Source organism: Zootoca vivipara, chromosome 12 (genome assembly GCF_963506605.1).
Source record: "Zootoca vivipara chromosome 12, rZooViv1.1, whole genome shotgun sequence".
NCBI classification, from domain to species: Eukaryota; Metazoa; Chordata; class Lepidosauria; order Squamata; family Lacertidae; genus Zootoca; species Zootoca vivipara.
In genome coordinates this window covers 34512494-34531014 of record NC_083287.1, presented here as the reverse complement: position 1 = coordinate 34531014, position 18521 = coordinate 34512494, and the positions used below count along the sequence as shown (strand labels likewise).

The 18521-nt window shown below is 43.0% G+C and overlaps 1 protein-coding gene across 3 annotated transcripts in view; it reads left to right on the top strand.

The window, feature by feature from the left end:
• Nucleotides 1-18521, top strand: part of FAM171A1 (family with sequence similarity 171 member A1) — a 76833-nt gene that overhangs the window by 27469 nt on the left and 30843 nt on the right. For 2 of the 3 annotated variants that reach the window (XM_035129183.2, XM_035129184.2), the window contains exons 2-4: nucleotides 6002-6229; nucleotides 11938-12030; nucleotides 17582-17740. In XM_035129183.2, coding sequence (XP_034985074.1) covers nucleotides 6002-6229; nucleotides 11938-12030; nucleotides 17582-17740 — 480 coding nt within the window. Of the gene's footprint in view, nucleotides 1-6001; nucleotides 6257-11937; nucleotides 12031-17581; nucleotides 17741-18521 lie in introns of those variants that run through there. The other variant, XM_035129186.2, reaches the window with a different exon arrangement.

The window sequence follows — 18521 nt, the reverse complement described above, 5'->3', positions numbered from 1 at the left end:
ATTCTAGGTTTTCTGCCTCCCCATATGAATTTGGTGATATCCTTTTTCCATTCACTAAAACATTTCATTCCTCCTAGGATGGGTAGATTTTGGAAGTAATAATTCATTTTCGCTAAGACTGACATTTTAACCAACGATATTCGCCCTAATAAAGAGATTTTTAATTTTGTCCAAATTTCCATTTTCCTTTTAATCTCCTTCCAGATTTTGACATAATTTTCCTGAAACAGATCAATGCTTTTTGACGTTATTTGTATCCCTAAATATTTTATTTTATTTTTGATTTGAATACCAGTCAATTCTTGTAATTTTTCTTTTTCCTCTAATTCTAAATTTTTTACCATCATATTTGTTTTATTATAATTTATTTTAAATCCCGCCAACTTTCCATACTCCTCAATTTTTTCCAACGCCCTGGGTACGCTATTGATTGGGTCCTCCGTTGTTACAATAACGTCGTCAGCAAATGCTTTCACTTTAAACCTTTTCTGGCCTATCACCACCCCTTTGATTGTATTTTAAAGGGATCTCTTTCTAAAAATATGCTATGGTACAAGTTCAGGACATCCAGCCTGGTATTTTCTTATGGCAGTCATCCCCAAACTTCGGTCGTCCAGATGTTTTGGACTACAATTCCCATCACCCCTGACCACAGGGCCGCAGTTTGGGGGTGCCTGTCTTATGGTATCATCATGCAATAACAGATATAAAATACGTGTTTATTCCATCAAATTTATATACGACTTGATTGTAAAGCAAAACTTCAAAGCAGTGTGCTGAAAAAAGATATTATGGTTCAGCATCTAAAAAGATCAAATATAAGACCATTTATGTAGCTATAACTATTTGTTTCAAGTTATTTATGAGTGTGGTTTTAATCGCACAATAGAAGGACATCCACAGACTATGCCACCTTCTGGTTTCAAAAATTAAAAGAGAATTCTGCTGGGCTTGCAGTAAATTAGATATTAGGAACCAGATAGTGTAGGATTTGGAAATTCCCCTCATTACAGTATTTTTCCATCTTGGTAACAAAACAGTTTGTCAGCTACTTGCCATTGGAGATAATGTAGAAGTTAATTTAGTTCCTTATAGAACAATCACTTATTTGGGGTAGCAGCGCTTGAATTATTTTTGAATATTTTCATGTATTGCATAACCAGTCCAGATTGTGCCCAACATGTTCCCAAAGCCCATACTGTGTTTACAGATAAAATGCCATGGAATATATGCCCATTCAGGTTGACATTTCCTTTTGCATTGAGCTTTTCCTCATTGTGAAATTGGCCAGTTCAGATCAAGTGGTGTTCACATTGAATTTATTTGCTGATGTGTGTATAAACATGGGCAGATGCAAAGAAAGAACTTTGTGACAATCATAGAATCATAGAGTTGGAAGAGACCACAAGGGCCATCCAATCCAACCCCCTGCCAAGCAGGAAACACCATCAAAGCATTCTTGACATATGCCTGTCAAGCCTCTGCTTAAAGACCTCCAAAGAAGGAGAGTCCACCACACTCCTGGGTAGCAAATTCCACTGCCGAACAGCTCTTACTGTCAGGAAGTTCTTCCTAATGTTTAGGTGGAATCTTCTTTCTTGTCGTTTGAATCCATTGCTCCGTGTCCGCTTCTCTGGAGCAGCAGAAAATAACCTTTCTCCCTCCTCTATATGACATCCTTTTATATATTTGAACATGGCTATCATATCACCCCTTAACCTTCTCTTCTCCAGGCTGTTTGTGCTGACATCTGTTTAAAATAGATGCAGCAGTGGGACAGATTGAACCTAAGTTTGGAAAACTTGAAAGATGAGGGATTGAGAAAAATTATGGCCATCTTATTCTTAGATGAAGTGTATCCTTTCAGAGCGATTGCTCAAGGGGTTGTACTAGGGAGAAGGGTAAAGTTGGACCAAGATGTAGTATCAGCCAACATTTAAGCCACAAATAGCCAATGTGGTACCCTCCAGGTGTTAGATTAGATATTTATGCCCCCTTTTATATTAAAATAACACTCAAAATGACTTGTTGGACTGCAACGGAAATTTGGCCCAGTGAGCCATGGAAGTTGTAATCTAATGGAAGGCACTGTGTTGGGTATCTCTGATTTAATCCATGATTATGCCACTGTTTCTCAGCCTCAGTAAAGAAGTCCATTTGGAAATCGGGATTGATCCCACCTGGAAAGTCTTAAAGCAAACATCATGTTGAACATTTGTTATCCAAACACATTCTGTGCCGACAGTGAAAGCTAATGGCTCCATCCTCCCTAGATCAGCACTTGTCTGGCAGCCAGGAAACCTAGCTGCTTGCCAAGTGACTATTTCAAGTTGTTGCTTTGGGACATTTCATGGAAGAGCCTTTCTTTTTAGCAAACGTGTTTTAAACAGCGGAAAAATCTCACTTTGCCAAAACAGATGGAGCAGCGAGGATTCGTCTAATCAAATGTAGGTTTTCCCTAAACTCTTTATAACATCACATTGACAATGCAGAAAGGATTGTAGGTTTTGGATTGTGGCCTGTTTTGGATTTACCTCTTCCCAAATGATAACCCACACTGTGGTTTCGTTGTTCTTTATATGAGAGAACAAATTTAGCAATAGGAAAGGGCAGCTATATTTGCGCGACTGTATTTCACCCAAACCCAGTGATTTTGGTGTGCCGTCTAAGTTGTAAAAACAAGTACCCCGGTAGGGTATAATTTCCCAAGGAGCTCAAGGAGAAGGAATGCAAATGGTAGGAAATATGTGTAGTTTGTGAAGCCACTAAATGCTACGTGACTTCTGGGGTTGTTTCCTTTATTGCCGATCTACAATATTGCTAGCTATTTGTAGCCCACATATTGTTGGTTTGATTTCGTTTCTTTGAAAGTACTCTATGGCTTTAGAAGCACCTTGCAGGTGCATAGTCTTCCTCCGCAGTGCTGTAGCTTAGGTTGACACACTGGGCAGCTGACTGGTCAAATATTGTCACATGACTGCTTAATATTTTGTTGTCGTTTAGTCATGTCCGACTCTCCGTGACCCCATGGACCATAGCACGCCAGGCTCTCCTGTCTTCCACTGCCTCCCGCAGTTTGGTGAGACTCATGTTCGTAGCTTCGAGAACAGTGTCCAACCATCTCATCCTCTGTCTCCTTCTCCTTGTGCCCTCCATCTTTCCCAACATCAGGGTCTTTTCCAGGGAGTCTTCTCTTCTCATGAGGTGGCCAATGTTTCTCATGAGGTGGCTTAATATTTAACTATGGCCAAAGACCATTCTAAATGTTCCAAGGATGCCACTGTGAAGATGGCAGCTCGCATTTATCTTTATTTCAATATTGGCCGAATCAACCCTGGCGATCAATGGGGTGACCGATGTCGCAGCCAGCTCGCCCTCACATCCACGTGCAAGGTTCTTCCCCCTCCCCCTGTTGATCCTCACAACAACCCTGTGAGTCAGGTTTGGCTGAAAACTTTTGACTTCATGGCTGAGTGAGGATTTGGATCTTGGTACCCCAGATTCTAGTCCAGAACCTTAACCATTACAGTCATACCTCATGTTGCATTAAGTTCATGTTGTGTCTTTTCAGCTTGCGAACGCGGCAAACCCGGAAGTGTTTACTTCCGGGTTTCGCCGCATGCGTGCAGAAGCGTTCTGCATGCTTCGCGCATGCGCAGAAGTGCTCTATCGCGCTCTGCACTTGCACAGAAGCGCTGCTCTAGTTGCGGACTTTTCGGGGTGCAAACGGCACCCCGGAACGAATCGTGTCCGCAACTAGAGGTACAACTGTATGCTATACTGGACCACATTACGATTCTGATCTTCCAAACAGGGAATTTTTTGTTTTCTTTGCCTGTTTGTTCTTTCAGTTTAAAATGTGTAATTCTAGAATCGGTGCTTCTGAACAGTCTTTTGTAGCTGTAATGTTCACCTGCCCTTTTTATTACTTCACTCTTTTGTTTCTTGCATGCCACATTATTCTTTGCTACACTGGTTCTTCTGAATTAATAGTCAAGTCAAAAGAAAATGAATGCTAATGGTGCACACCCTAGCTATCAAGCTTGAGATCACAGAGCTTTAGTTTCTTACAAGGTGTTTCATATTCTGGGAAAGAGCTCATTTTGTTGCTTACTTTACAACTTGTAGAAGTACGAATCACAAATCGGTTTCTCCTTAATATACACAGTGTTTCACATTTGACAGGAATTTCTGGAGCATTTTGAGTGCGTGAACTAGAAACTTCAATGTATTAATCTCAGAATCAAAGAATTGTAGAGCTGGAAGGGATCCAAAGGGAAATCTATTCCATCCCCTTGTAATATCCCGGACTAGGGCAGAGGGTAGCCAGTATGGTTGGACTACCATTCCCATTAGCCCCAGCCACCATGGCCAGGGGTCAAGGATGAAGGGAATTGTAGTCCAACAACAGATCTGAAGGGCACCATGATGGCTTCCTGGGTTTCAGATTTTTGAACAATGGGGTGCAAAGAATTTGGCATGCCTCGTTGGTTTACATATAAAGTGTCAAGGCTCGGGATTTTCAAAGAAAGTTGTTGTCTTCTGCAATCAAGTGGTATATAAATGTGGTTAAATAAAACTATTTTTAAGCACACCAGAGCTGATTGAAATGCAGTGAAGGGTCTGTAAAATGAATTGGTTATTTGGTACAGCTGTAGCACAAAAATCATGAATATGATGGAAGGCAAGTTGTGTCTTCATATCATAAATTGGTAGAGATTTACCCCCTTCAGTATAGAACACAGTGATATGGATGGTTTGGGGTTTTTTTAAAATCATATGCTGTTGCTATGGTGGCATTCTTGAAGAATGGCACATGTGTGGGAGGCCGAAAAAATCTGGACAGCAAGTACTTGTTCTCAGAGTGAATTTTGGATCGTGACTGTTGTAAATAATAACACAGTATTTTAGCAAGGATGGGGTTGTGTAATGCATTCTTAAAGATCAGGAACGTCAATTCTTAATTGGCCTATTAGCACCTAATGGAATGGCACTAGGTTCTAGAACAGGATCAGATTGACTCTTCAGAAACTTCTTCAAAATGGGAGCATTTTGTGTAAGTAAAAGTAAGATATGCAGAGCTGAGTTACTGTGGTTGTAAATCGGAAGTACATAGGCAAAACCTCTACAGCAAACCTGTGGCCCTCCAGATGGTGTTAGACTCCAGCTTTCATCCCAATGGTCAACTTCTGGGGAGCCACAACTTAGAAAAACACGTGCTCCACAGGCACACTGGAGTTGTATCTGGGAAAGTGCTGTTGAAACTCTTTCCTCCCATCAGTTCTGCTTTTATAAAACAGATGGGGAGAAGGTGGCACATAAACTTTACAAATAACAAATAGGGTGTGGAATTTCTCTTTGGCCTCCAAGCTGTTCTCCACCCCTCCTTCTTTTCTTCCTTGTTTTACTTCCACCACAGAGACAGACAGACAGAGAAGGAGGGAGGGAGGGATTATTAAAATGCAGTTTCGGAATTGAATGGGAAAACTTTCAGGAGGGGAAGCTGCCGCCACCGCCACCCCAGAAAACCCCCTAAGGTTCAATTATTCTTCTCTCTGGATTCCAACCAGCATTTTGATAACATCTTTATAACATGGGTGGGTAGCCAAGGTGTGAAGGGCTGGAACTGGCAGAAGGCTAAGAGCCAACATTAGACCACCCCCTTTTCTCTCTCTCTCTGCCAAGCCCCTCCGGCCACTTTCCCCTTTTGTCTTTCTCCTCTTCTCATTGCCATCCCAACGAAACCCTCCGCTCCCTATTGGAATTAGACTTGCAGGGGGAGTTCCTGTTGCCGTCAATGGGATCAAGGGTACCTTGAGAAGGTGCTCAAGTGAAGATCGTATGGAGTTTAAAGGTTAATGCCAGCATTTGGAATGGGTACTCCCGTTCCTTCAATACCTCATATGTACCCTGTACCTCTTTTTTTTTTGCACCTGTTTCGTGCAAATGGGGAATGCAAAGCTCTCCCAAAGGTTAACTGCTATGTTGTTGTTGTTTGCAGAAGTGACTCTGAAGGTCCACGTAAGTGATGCCAGCACACATCAGCCAGTCACCGAAGCCTTTATTGAGATTTTTACCAACCAGATCCCCATTGCCTCTGGAACCTCAGGAGCGGATGGCACTGCCTTCATCAAGTTTCAGTATAAGCTGGGCAGTCAGCTGATCGTTACTGCGACTAAGCATGCTTACGTGCCAAACTCTGCACCATGGAAACCAATAAGATTGCCTGGTAAGAGATCTTTATTTTTGTTCTGAGGTAAGATTTTATTTCTAAAGGGGGGGTACAAAACTGTGGTGTGCTTTTTTTTTAAAGGACAAAACAAAACCAAGAAAACCTGAATGCTGAAAATCATATTTATCATTTATTTATTTATTTATTTATTCATTCATCATTTATATCCCATCCTTTCTTTCAAAGGAGCCCATGGTGACAAACACATCTATAATTCTCTATCTATCTATCTATATATATATATATATACACACACACACACACACACACTAAAGCTGGCCCTGCCACGCATTGCCATGGCTAATTCCGGTGACTGCCACCACCCTATGTCGACCCATGACATATCCCGCCCCCTCCTCCCCCCACCCCGGGTTTTCCCTGTGATTCCCCCCAACCTGTCCCGTCCCATGACGTATCACGCCCCCTCTTCCTCCCACCTGTGGCTGGCCCCACCGTGTCCTGACCTATCCCGTCCCCCAACCCCCACCCAGGCGAGTCAGTACCTCCATTTGGCCTAGTCTGTAAAGGCTTCGGTCTAGTATGTAAATGGCAGCTGAGGTGCTGTTGAGAGGGAAGGTTCTATAGGTGTAGTACCTATAGGTGTAGCTAGAGGGTGCTGGTTTGCAACCTGGTTCTTTTCCCAGCATGCACTTTTGGGTGAGTTGTGTGTTCTGTAACATGGGGTTTGGTTTTTTTTTACATGGTGTAGGTGTGACATCTGTCTTAGTAAACTTTATAAGATTAATCTCACGGTAGCATGGGACGTTGTGTGCAAATTTGAATGCTATCGGTCAAGCAGTTTCGGTGAAAAGTGGAAACACACCCACATGCCATTTTTACATTATATATATATATATATATTTCAAGCATTCTAAAAGCACTTTAAAACTGTTATCTCAGGGTTGTCAGGAACAGGGGGGCCTTTCAGCCACCAAATAAATGCCTGGGCAATGCCTGTTCATAGCTGCCAAGTTATCCCTTATTTTAAGGGATTTTCCCTTATGCTGAATAGGCTTCCTCGCGAGAAAAGGGAAAACTTGGCAGCTATGCCTGTTTTTAAATTGAAAGTCAGTGAGACAGGTGCACCTCTCTCGAATGGCAAGCTGCCACTGAAAATGCCCTGTCTTGGGTCAGTGCAAATCCAGCAGCCCCTGGTAGCAGCAGCACCAACGAGGCCTCACCTGCCAGTTTTAGGGCCCAGGGCAGTTGATATGAATATGATAAGAACCTGATGGTTTTCACATGAGAAGAATATGGATGCCCAGTAAGAACAGTGCCTCTCCCCATACTCCCCTGGTTAGGCCTTTAGTTTGACTGTGCTTTCCTTAGCTTGGCTTCAGCGCCAGTGTTTTGTCTTGGGTCATAATGAAGCTGAACATGTGAAGCCAGAATGAGGAATCTCTGATACTCAGAGGTTGTTGGACTCCAACTCCCACCAGCCCCCAGTCATCATGGCCAACGATCAGGAGTGATGGGAGCTGTAGTCCAGCAACATCTGGAGGGCCCCGTCTTGCCTACCCCAGCGCTAGCAAATGGATGGGGACAGACTATGCTAACTGGTAGTGGGGAAGAGAATTATTTCTGACCAGAGGGGAGAATCACTTCAGCTGATCTTTCTTTGGCCTCTAGGGTTGCCAGACTCAATAGAGCACAGGACTTCTGTGCCTTTAATTGCCCTGCTCTCTTTTGAGTCTGGAAACCTTAAAGAGAAACCAGCAAGACCCTTTGTTTAATTTCCAAGCAAAGGGTCTGCTGGTTTCTCTTTAAGGTTTCCAGACTCAAAAGAGAGCAGGGCAATTAAAGGCACAGAAGTCCTGTCCTCTATTGAGTCTGGCAACCCTATTGGCCTCTGGATGAGGATGTTCTCGCCCATTTTTCCCATCGGTATTTCCTCCATTTTGGAGTTAAAAGGGGCCTTTCTGATATTGGCTGACCTGGCATGCTTGAAAAGAGCAGCCATGCATTAAATAGAGCAGAGGTTCTCAAACTGATAGGTAGCTGCGAGCTATAGAACAAAGGAAGCTGCTTTGTAATGAGTCAGGCCTTTGGTCCAACTCACTCAGTGCAGTCTACACTGACTGGCAGTACCTCTCCTGGGTTTAGGGCAGGAGGCTTTTCCAGACCTACCTAGAGATGCCGGTGATTGAATCTGGGACTCTCTGCATGCAAGGCTGCTGAGCTATGCCTTTCCTACAGGTGAGACACAGGGGCATGTATGAGGCACAGTTGCACCCTTTTCTAGTCAGTGAGTGAACAAGTGCCCTGCTGGTTGCATCAGAAGATACTGGGGACTCAGTGCAGCCACTGTTGCTGTATTTGAAAAATGATGAACCAAAGAATATTGCTTTTCTTTTTTCATGTCTAATCAAAATTTTGGCAGGGGGAATGGGAGGGACTCGAGGGTGCCATTAGTGCACAGGGTAGATTATTCCTTTTATTTCAGCCCATATTTCTTGTATATAGGGGTCCTTACAGTGCATTTTTTTTGCTTTTAATATTGATTTTGTTTTAATTTTTTGAGGAAAGCCAGTTTTGCAGAGCTTTTGACAAGTCATTGAAATCTGAACTAGGCTTTTTGTGTGTTTTCGAGAGAAGGCACTTGAAATGAGTGTGTGCCTCTGAAAGGAACACTTGTTTGGGCATCCTCTGCCGAGTTCATTAGGCATTTTGCCACAAATTGCAGTGAGAAGGAGCTATTATTTTGTCTTTTGTCCCCTTATTTGCACTTAGTTCCTCTGATAAATGACCAAATGAGATGAAAAGGGGGGGATTAAAACGTGTGTTGCAAAACCATGCTTCTTTATGATTAATAATAAATTAATGCAGCTTAATGCAAACCAAGTTTTAAAGTGTGCAAACATTATGATTTTCAAACTGGCTTTTGCTTCAGTTCGGATACTGCCAACTGGGACACGGCTTTGCATGGAGGTAAAACAAGACTTTCATAAGCTCAGCTGTGAGCCATGGTGGGAGAAACCCTGGTGATTAAAGTTCCTCCACTGGGAACCCTGAAAACATTTAAGGGATGGTAGAAGAGCTTGAGGAAACCCGGTGACAAAGAGGAAAACTAGGGAGACTTCCCTAGGGAGACCTCCCTAACTTTGTGGCCTGGGTTTGGCCCTTAGTGAGAGGATGAGCCAGTGATCCTAGAGCAGCGCTCTGCAAACTGACAACATCTGCCGTCAACCCTGACCATTACAGAGGGGCTGATGGGAGTTGGAGTCTTACAACTTCTGAAGGGCACCAAGTTGAGGAAGGTTGTCCCAGACTGTCCAACAACTAATCCATATAATAACCAGGACAGTAGTAGTAGTAGTATATTTATATCCCATTCTTCCCAGGCACTGGGAGGAGGTGGGCAAGGAATGAGTTTGAGGAACTGGGAGGACAGAGCTGTGTGATGAACCAGGTGGCCTGTTCTGCACCCACTAAACTTGCCTACTGCCTTCAGCAGTGGTGGATGCCCATTCTGTCACTGGTGTTAAAGTAACATTCGCCTGCATGTCCAGTTGGCTTCAGGATGCAGAATGAGGCAGACAGCATCTTGTCCTTTGTGCCAGGTGGGAAAATGTTTTGGGGCGGCCCTAATAATCACATTAAGAGAATGGAAATATAAAATGTGGGGCTTTTCACTCGTGATCGCATTAGTACCCTACATAAGAACAAGAAGACCAAAGTTGGAACAAATTTACTGCAAAATGGTCTCCATTTATTTTTGCATAAATAATGCTCTAAATCAGGCACCCCCAAACTCAGCCCTCCAGATGTTTTGGGACTACAATTCCCATCATCCCTGACCACTGGTCCTGTTAGCTAGGGATGATTGGAGTTGTAGTCCCAAAACATCTGGAGGGCCGAGTTTGGGGGTGCCTGCTCTAAATCCAAATACAGAAGCACACTTTTCAGCGATTTAGAGTAAAGTAATTTAAGATCTCTAATAATATATACAATGCAATGTGCCAAAAATATTTTAAAGTATACTATAACCATGCAATGAATTGGTAACGGTGCAATTATGCAGCTGTGCTATTTATATAAGCATGTCGTTAACATGTTGTGTTGTGCTTTTTTGTGTGTGTGAAGGTTATTGTGTTAAGATTATTTTGGAAGTAAAAAAACCCCAAAAAACAGACTTTTTACCAGATGTGTTCTATGGGACATGCTGTTATTTGTGAAACTTAATAATATGAAGACAATAAAATGTGATTTTTAATTATTGTATATTAATGTTTACAAATAGCTAATAAACTGTCAAAAGGGAGTCAAAATCTCAGGAACATTCATAGGCTGTGCTTGTTTCGATTCGCCGATTAATTGGGAACTGCATTGGTACATATTCTTCATTTCTTCAAGCTATTTGAATTGCATTGGCTTTAATTCTTACCAATAAAAATTAGGTGCAAAAAAGAAATAAATTATTATATTTCCATCCTTCAGAGCTACCTATTCCATAATTCATTCTCCTTGTAGTACATTATGCTCGATAATGTGCTTTTAGTATGAGCAAGGAAATTATTGTGATGGAACAGCTGAAATTTGAGAAGATTCTGATTTATAGTGTGAATTTATTAATGCTTAGCAGAGCATTCTCAAAATGCAAATGTGGTTATAGCAGTACTAGAAGAAAATCTTTATACATATAATGTTTACATGACTACTGACTGGTATCTCCTGCTATTTTAAATGCAACTTCATGGGGAATGTTTGGAATTCAGGGAAACTGCTCCTGACTTTTGAAAGATACAGATCGTCTTGCAAATTAATACTTAGTGATATTGACACCAAGCTCCTTTGTTTGCTGGGGGGGATCTGTTAAACAACACCTCAGATTTGGAGGGTGTGCCCCCATCTTCTGGAAAAAAAAATATTTTCCTTTCTTTCTAGATTTAGAGTTACAGGAACTGAAACATTTAATTTGATGCAAAAATTTTAGTGAACTCTGTTAATTATTCCCTTAGATTTTGAATTCTGTTCTTATTTTTAGAAAATTTGTGCTGTGTTCACTGAATCTGAATTCCAGTGCAACTTGCATTTAAGACTGGGTAGGGTGACAGCTCTCCAGATGTTTTTGGACTACAACTCCCATCACCTCTGACCATTCACCATCCTGGCTGGGACTGAAGGGAGCAGAAGCGCAGTAATATCTGGAGCAGGGTTTCCCAAACTTGGGTCTGCAGCTGTTTTTTGGATTACAATTCCCATCATCTGAGACCACTGGTCCTGCCAGCTAGGGCTGATGGGAGTTCAGAAACAGCTGAAGACCCAAGTTTGGGAGACTCTAGTCTGGAGGACACCAGGGATTGCTGAGCTAGATCCTTATATAGACCAAATCTGCCATGTAAACTTTTCAAGTCCTTTTCAAGGGGACAATGAGACTGTATTTCCCATCCTGTGTTTAAAAATGTGATCACGTCTGGTGTACTGCTTGTGGAATATTCATCATTCCTCTCCCTATACATCTGGGTTATTTCATTCTTGCTGTCTACGTTGATCTTCTACTTGTGGGCACATAATGTACAAACTCCAGCATACAAAAGTTGTTGAAGCCAATGCATGTGGTAGATATGGTAGATGCAGTAGTTCAGAAAACAAATGTATTGCCTAAAAAAGGCATTAGTTGGTAACCTTTGAAAGATTGGGGATCTGGAGGAAAGAGTTCTTTCAATATTACTTTATATTGCACTTAACCAATTTCCCTTCCACAGTGTTTTCTTCTCTAAGTCTTGGCCTTCTTCCTGAACGTTCAGCTACTCTAATGGTATATGAAGATGTTGTACAGATAGTCTCAGGATTTCAAGGTATGTGGTGCAAAGGGACCTTCTTTACTTTGTCATAATAGTTTTTACCTGTCCCGCAGCTAGAGCTAGGACTTGAGCCTTTTCCCAACTTGACATCTTGATGGTGGCAGGAAGAGAGGCTGCAGTGTGTTAGCGGAGCTGAATTAGGTGACCTGGAGAGCCAGTAGAAGCCTCTACTGGCCTTACCTAATAATTTCTTAGGCCTGGCTCCTAGGATACAAATCACCTGAACAACTCATCCCTTTAAAAAAACCAAACAGATATTTGCTCTTTATAAAGCAGGTTTTAAGTTGTGCGTCTCCCAAGATGGAATTGAACACCCTGAGGTTTTCCTAGTAGGTGAAAAATAATACAGATAAATTGCAAGAGATTGGGTTGCTTGATTAATTACATATGCATAATCTGCATATGAATAAAGCAAACTCTCTGAGGGGGAAAAAATGAGACTTTATTAGTGGTTTTGGATTACGCATGCACACTTCACAGCTGTAAATTCTTTAAAGTTGACAGTTGCTGTCTGTAGCAATTTGTAGTTTTGTGATGGTGATGAAAATTCTGTCTTAAAAGAGATCCCACAATTCCTTGAGGGAAAAGAACCATGGCAGTGGAACCGGTTTACGTCTGTACTGCTGTTATGGCCTGAAGCCACAACCCAACCAACACCTTGCAACAATACATCCTGTATTGAAGGAGCCAAAACGGTGCTTCTGCTCCACAGCATGAATTGTCTAAACTGCAGCTGAGGATTCTTGGAGAGGTTTCTTCGTCTGAGATAATAAAATTATTCTGCGTTATTCTGCTGCTTTTGTTTTTGTTGCAGATATTCATCCATATGCATATGCAAAGCAGCACAGGCAGAGATTTATGACTGAGCAGAGCTATCCCTGAGGATAGGGGAGCTATGCATGCTCCAGTTTCTCATAGTTAACTTCACTAATATGCAAAAATAATAATAAAAATGCTACCTTCAATTTGAGGGACGTGGGTGGCGCTGTGGGTTAAACCACAGAGTCTAGGGCTTGCTGATCAGAAGGTCGGCGGTTCGAATCCCTGCAATGGGGTGAGCTTCCGTTGCTCGGTCCCAGCTCCTGCCAACCTAGAAGTTCGAAAGCACGTCAAAGTGCAAGTAGATAAATAGGTACCACTCCGGCGGGAAGGTAAACGGTGTTTCCTTGCGCTGCTCTGGTTTTGCCAGAAGCTGCTTAGTCATGCTGGCCACATGACCCGAAGCTGGGCCTAAGGTCAGGGGTCCCTTTACCTTTACCTTCAATTTGCCTTCGACTGCTTTAAAAGGGAACCTCTTACTATTTGAGAAATGTATTTCATTGCCAGCTACCTTTGCCACCTCCTGACAAAAGGGACAGTGAGTGCCAGGGAGGGGCTCAGGGGCTTTGCAAGCCCCCAGGGGCTTCATTGCACCCAAAGGTGCCCTCATAGCGATCCCAGATTTAGCAGCTGTCTGTGGTTTGTGCTCGCATTGTGTTTCAGAAAGCTGCTATAATTGTTCCAATACATTGTTGTTGTTCTAAGTGAAAAGTGTTCATTATTTATTTTACTTTATTATTACATATATATCTCACCTTTCCTCTAAGGGGCTCAATACGGCATACAAGGTTCTCCCCCCCTCTCCATTTTACCCTCACAACATTTTGTCCTTACCTGGGAGTAAGCCCCATTGAAAACAGTGAGGCTTTATTTTGAGTAGGTGTAAGTTTGTACAGCAAGCTCTGGTTCTGAGTACATAACTGGATATGAATTTATTTTTATTGGGGGCAGAAGGCACTTAGTCGCCTTAGTGGTCACTTGCAGCATTTGTATCTCTTCCCGAAACATAAATTTCTCTGAGTGGCTTACAAATAAATAGGAAAGAAAAAGAATAGGTAAGAGAACAATCTGAATATAAATAAGACAAAGAATCAAAAGCATCATAAATATCAATGAAAACAAAATTCACCAGGCACCCTAAGTTAAGTCAACAGATTTTAAAACTGAAAGGCCCAGACTACATTGAATATTTGAAAGGCCTGAATGAACAGAAAGGTTTTCACTTGAAGCTGAAAAGTTTAGGGTTGCCAAGTGTCCTCTTTTTCCAGGACACATCTTCTTTTTCATGGGTAGAATTGGAGAAAAATTGCATTTATTTGCTTTGAGTGGCTGTCATAGTGTCCTCTTTTTTGCTCTTCAAAATATGGAAACACTAGATGACACCAGTTGTACCTCCCTGGGAAGGTAATTGGGGTGCCACTACTGAAAAGGCTCTGCCCCTGGTGATTACCAGCGGTTAGAGGATGGATGGCAAGTAACAGGTTGAGGTTGAATCCTGACAAGACAGAAGTACTGTTTGTGGGGGACAGGAGGCAGGCAGGTGTGGAGGACTCCCTGGTCCTGAATGGGGTAACTGTGCCCCTGGGAGTCATTTTGGACTCACAGCTGTCCATGGAGGCGCAGGTCAGTTCTGTGTCCAGGGCAGCTGTCTACCAGTTCCATCTGGTACGCAGGCTGAGACCCTATCTGCCCGCGGACTGTCTCGCCAGTGGTGCATGCTCTAGTTACCTCTCGCTTGGACTACTGCAATGCACTCTACATGGGGCTACCTTTGAAGGTGATTCAGAAACTACAATTAATCCAGAATGCGGCAGCTAGACTGGTGACTGGGAGCAGCCGCCGAGACCACATAACACCGGTCTTGAAAGACCTATAATTGGCTCCCAATACGTTTCCGAGCACAATTCAAAGTGTTGGTGCTGACCTTTAAAGCCCTAAATGGCCTCGGTCCAGTATACCTGAAGGAGCGTCTCCACCCCCATCGTCCATCCTGGACACTGAGGTCCAGCTCCAAGGGCCTTCTGGCGGTTCCCTCACTGCAAGAAGCAAAGCTACAGGGAACCACGCAGAGGGCCTTCTCGGTAGTGGCACCCCCCCCCTGGGAACGCCCTCCCACCAGATGTCTAAGAGAACAACAACTACCAGACTTTCAGAAGACATCTGAAGGCAGCCCTGTTTAGGGAAGCTTTTAATGTTTAATGGACTACTGTATTTTAATATTTTGTTGGAAGCTGCCCAGAGTGGCTGGGGAAACCCAGCCAGATGGGCGGGGTATGATTAATAAATTATTATTATTATTATTATTATTATTATTACTACTATTACTATTTTTATTACTATTTTTATTATTTACTTCATTCGGGGGAAGTACTCAGTTATGAATCTAGTGTTAATGACAGAAAGCTGTTGGAAGGAAAGCTCATCTTTTGAGTAGGCATTAAAATTATGATTCCTTAACTCATTTTTGCACAGATTTAAAGCTACTGTATATGTATTGCATGAATATCCCAGAGCAATATAGCCATAGCTGTCAACTTTTCCCTTTTTTTAAGGGAAATTCCCTCCTTCCAAATAGGATTCCTCGCGAGAAAAGGGGAAAGTTGACAGCTATGAATATAGCTGGCCATCCTAGAACCACACACCATACCTTGTAATAAGGAGTTAATCCTTGATTTGCAGGGGTTTTGTTTGTTTTTTCAATACTCCATGTATCGAAAAAGAAGCTCTTGGGTTTAAAACAGTAACAGCTGTTTTAAATCTTCATTTGCATGTTATGCAAAGGCTTGCAGATGGGGCCTGTCTGTGTTTGCTGCAAAGCTTTGTTAATGGTACAAATTTGTGGAGAAGTGCTTTTGGCTTCAGAAGCAGATACCTAATGGGACCTGAAATGATAAATACTACATGAAGCTGTCTCTAATCTTTCCAAGACTCCAAACCCTCCAATCCCATTAAGTAGCTTTGAACAAAAGTTCATTGTTGGTTGAGAGTTCAAGGGAAGCATAAATCATTAGAAGACGGCTTCCCCTTACAGGGGATTTTCTCTGGGGTGGAGATTTGGTATATGATGGGAAGATTGTTTGAACTCCTCAGCAGAATCAAGCCAAGTTGCTCTGGACCTGGAGGATGGAGGTTTGAGGTGATAGCTGTTTTCTTGACACCTGAGCCAGCAAAGACTCCTGGCTTTCTGGAACCACTGCCTTGCCTCAGTGACTATAAAGTAGCAGGAATTTAATGAACGAGAGCCATTCAGAAACCTGGGGAGGACCATAATGGTTTCTCTGGACATGATTCCACCCTGGAACTGCCTTCAAGCTGAGAGATACTGCAGGCCAATGGTGCAATGGCTTCCCTATGTTCACATTCCCTCAAGAGGCATCCTCCTGGGGCCTCGATGCCAGTGGTGGGTGGGGTCATAGGCAACATTGGGTGGACCATAGGCTGTGCTTAAGCCATTCAAAAGTCAGAGATTTCTGCATACACACATGCATGCAACCCTCACGCAACTGCCTCTTCCTCCTGCATTATTGCAGTTTAGTGACATGATCTAGCTGAACAAAAGCACGGAGCAGGGCCTGCATGTGGCCTTCGGAGGGAGTGTTAACTTCTTACAGCAGGATGGTAAATGCAAGTGAAGGCACAGACCCAGAGAGAAAGCAAGTGAACACCTGGAGAGCAAATGAGCCCCCTACATGTGGCGCTGTGCTCTAAACCACTGAGCCTCTTGGGCTTGCCGATCAGAAGGTCGGCGGTTCGAATCCCCGCATCGGGGTGAGCTCACGTTGTTCTGTCCCAGCTCCTGCCAACCTAGCCATTTGGGGGAAAACACTAGTGCAAGTAGATAAATAGGTACTGCTGTGGCAGGAAGGGAGACAGCATTTCCGTGTGCTCTGATTTCCGTCACAGTGTTCCGTTGTGCCATAAGCAGTTTAGTCCTGCTGGCCACATGACCTGGAAAGCTGTCTGTGGACAAATGCCGGCTCCCTTGGCCTGAAAGTGAGATGGGTGCCGCAACCCCATAGTCGCCTTTGACTGTGGGGTCCTTTACCACTTTAGTAGTCATAGCTGAGAGTTCTTAGGAGAGCTCTGTCCTCATCACTTATCTACAACTCTCATAACAGTTTAACAATCCTCCTTTCCAGGAAGCACTGGGAACAGCAGCTCTGTGTTTTAAATGTACTGTGCAGATGTACATTTAATTGAATTGCCCTGTCACATCACTTCTGTGTGCCTGATCGTTTGCTCACGTTCAGGATTTACATGTACTAAAACAAGTAGCCGTTTCCAGCTGCAGATAACTTTAGACAGCAATCTTAGGCATATTTAACAGTGAATGCAATGGAACTTGCTTCTGAGAAGGCATACATAGGGCTGCACCGTTAAAGGTACATTTTGACTTTGAAGAGGCTTGGTGGGTTCCTTTTAGATGAAATAGCCAAGCATCCTAGCTGAATTAACCTTTGGGATCTTGTATCACTTGTTGCTTGCTTAACTGTTGAACAGTAATTGCTGCTGGCGTTGTTTGCTTTCACTGGAATCCATTAAATTAAGCAAACAATGAATGCTGGCTATCTCCCATAGATATCATAAATGTAATCCTGTGGGGGATATGGTGAATATCATGGCTTTGCTACTAAAGTTATAATTGCATTTATAGAAAACTTGCTCTATGTAGATGGCTATTGTCACATTCATTTGCTTAGTTGCTCTGTTCCTTTCTTATTGCTAGGTGCAAGGATCCAGCCCAAAGTCCATTTTCAAAGGAGAGCCTTGAAGCTGCCAGAGAATACCAGCTTTAGCGACCTCACAGCATTTCTTACTTCAGCTAGTTCACCTTGGGAAGTGGATAGTTTTCCTTATTTACAAGGATATGACGGCAATGGAACTGGTAAACTTTTGTTCTTGTGATTATTAAAGTATGTTTTAAGTTCTATCGGACTAGCTTAGTTCAAGTATTACCAGAATAGTACCATTTCTGTGTAGCCAGTAGTACCATTATTTACTTCCTGTATTAGCTCTTCTACTGAATTATTTTTTAAAAAAGGATGTCCCAACCCCCAAAATCATTTGTAGCAGTCCTGTGAGGCTTGTGACCCACCAAACTGAACTCAACCCTCCAGGGACTCTGCTGTTCTGCTTCATGGGTCACAGACTGTGCAGGCCTGATTTATGGCCTTTTAAAGTGCAAAGAATAAAAATAAAATCCTACATTTCATTTATACTGGGTCAGAATGACCTGTTCCCCTTCCCTTCCCCAAGGCTGCCTGCAACTAGTTCTCTGCATCAATGTTTGAATAATAGGGCACCTAACAGGCATTCCTGCCATTGTAGGAACAAGGGGTCTTGTCCTAAGACAGCTTGAGGCTCACAGGGGAAGCTGGACAGTGTCTCACCAAGAAGCCAAGTCAGGAATGCAAGGCACCCAAAGTATCTACAGGACCATGGAGAGCTCCCAGGGTCCTGCTGAGCTAGCTTTGCAAGCTGATGTCTCAGCAAGCATCTAGCTCCAACCGATTCCTTATAAGTGGTCCGGACCTGTCATGCGGTACACCCCACCATCCCAGATGAGCTGACTGGCTTTGAAGGGGCCGTCACCATATTCTGCAGCCCTTGGATCCTGATAGGCTGGGGAGACAGGGGTAACATGTCTCAGTCAGGGGAGTCTGGAA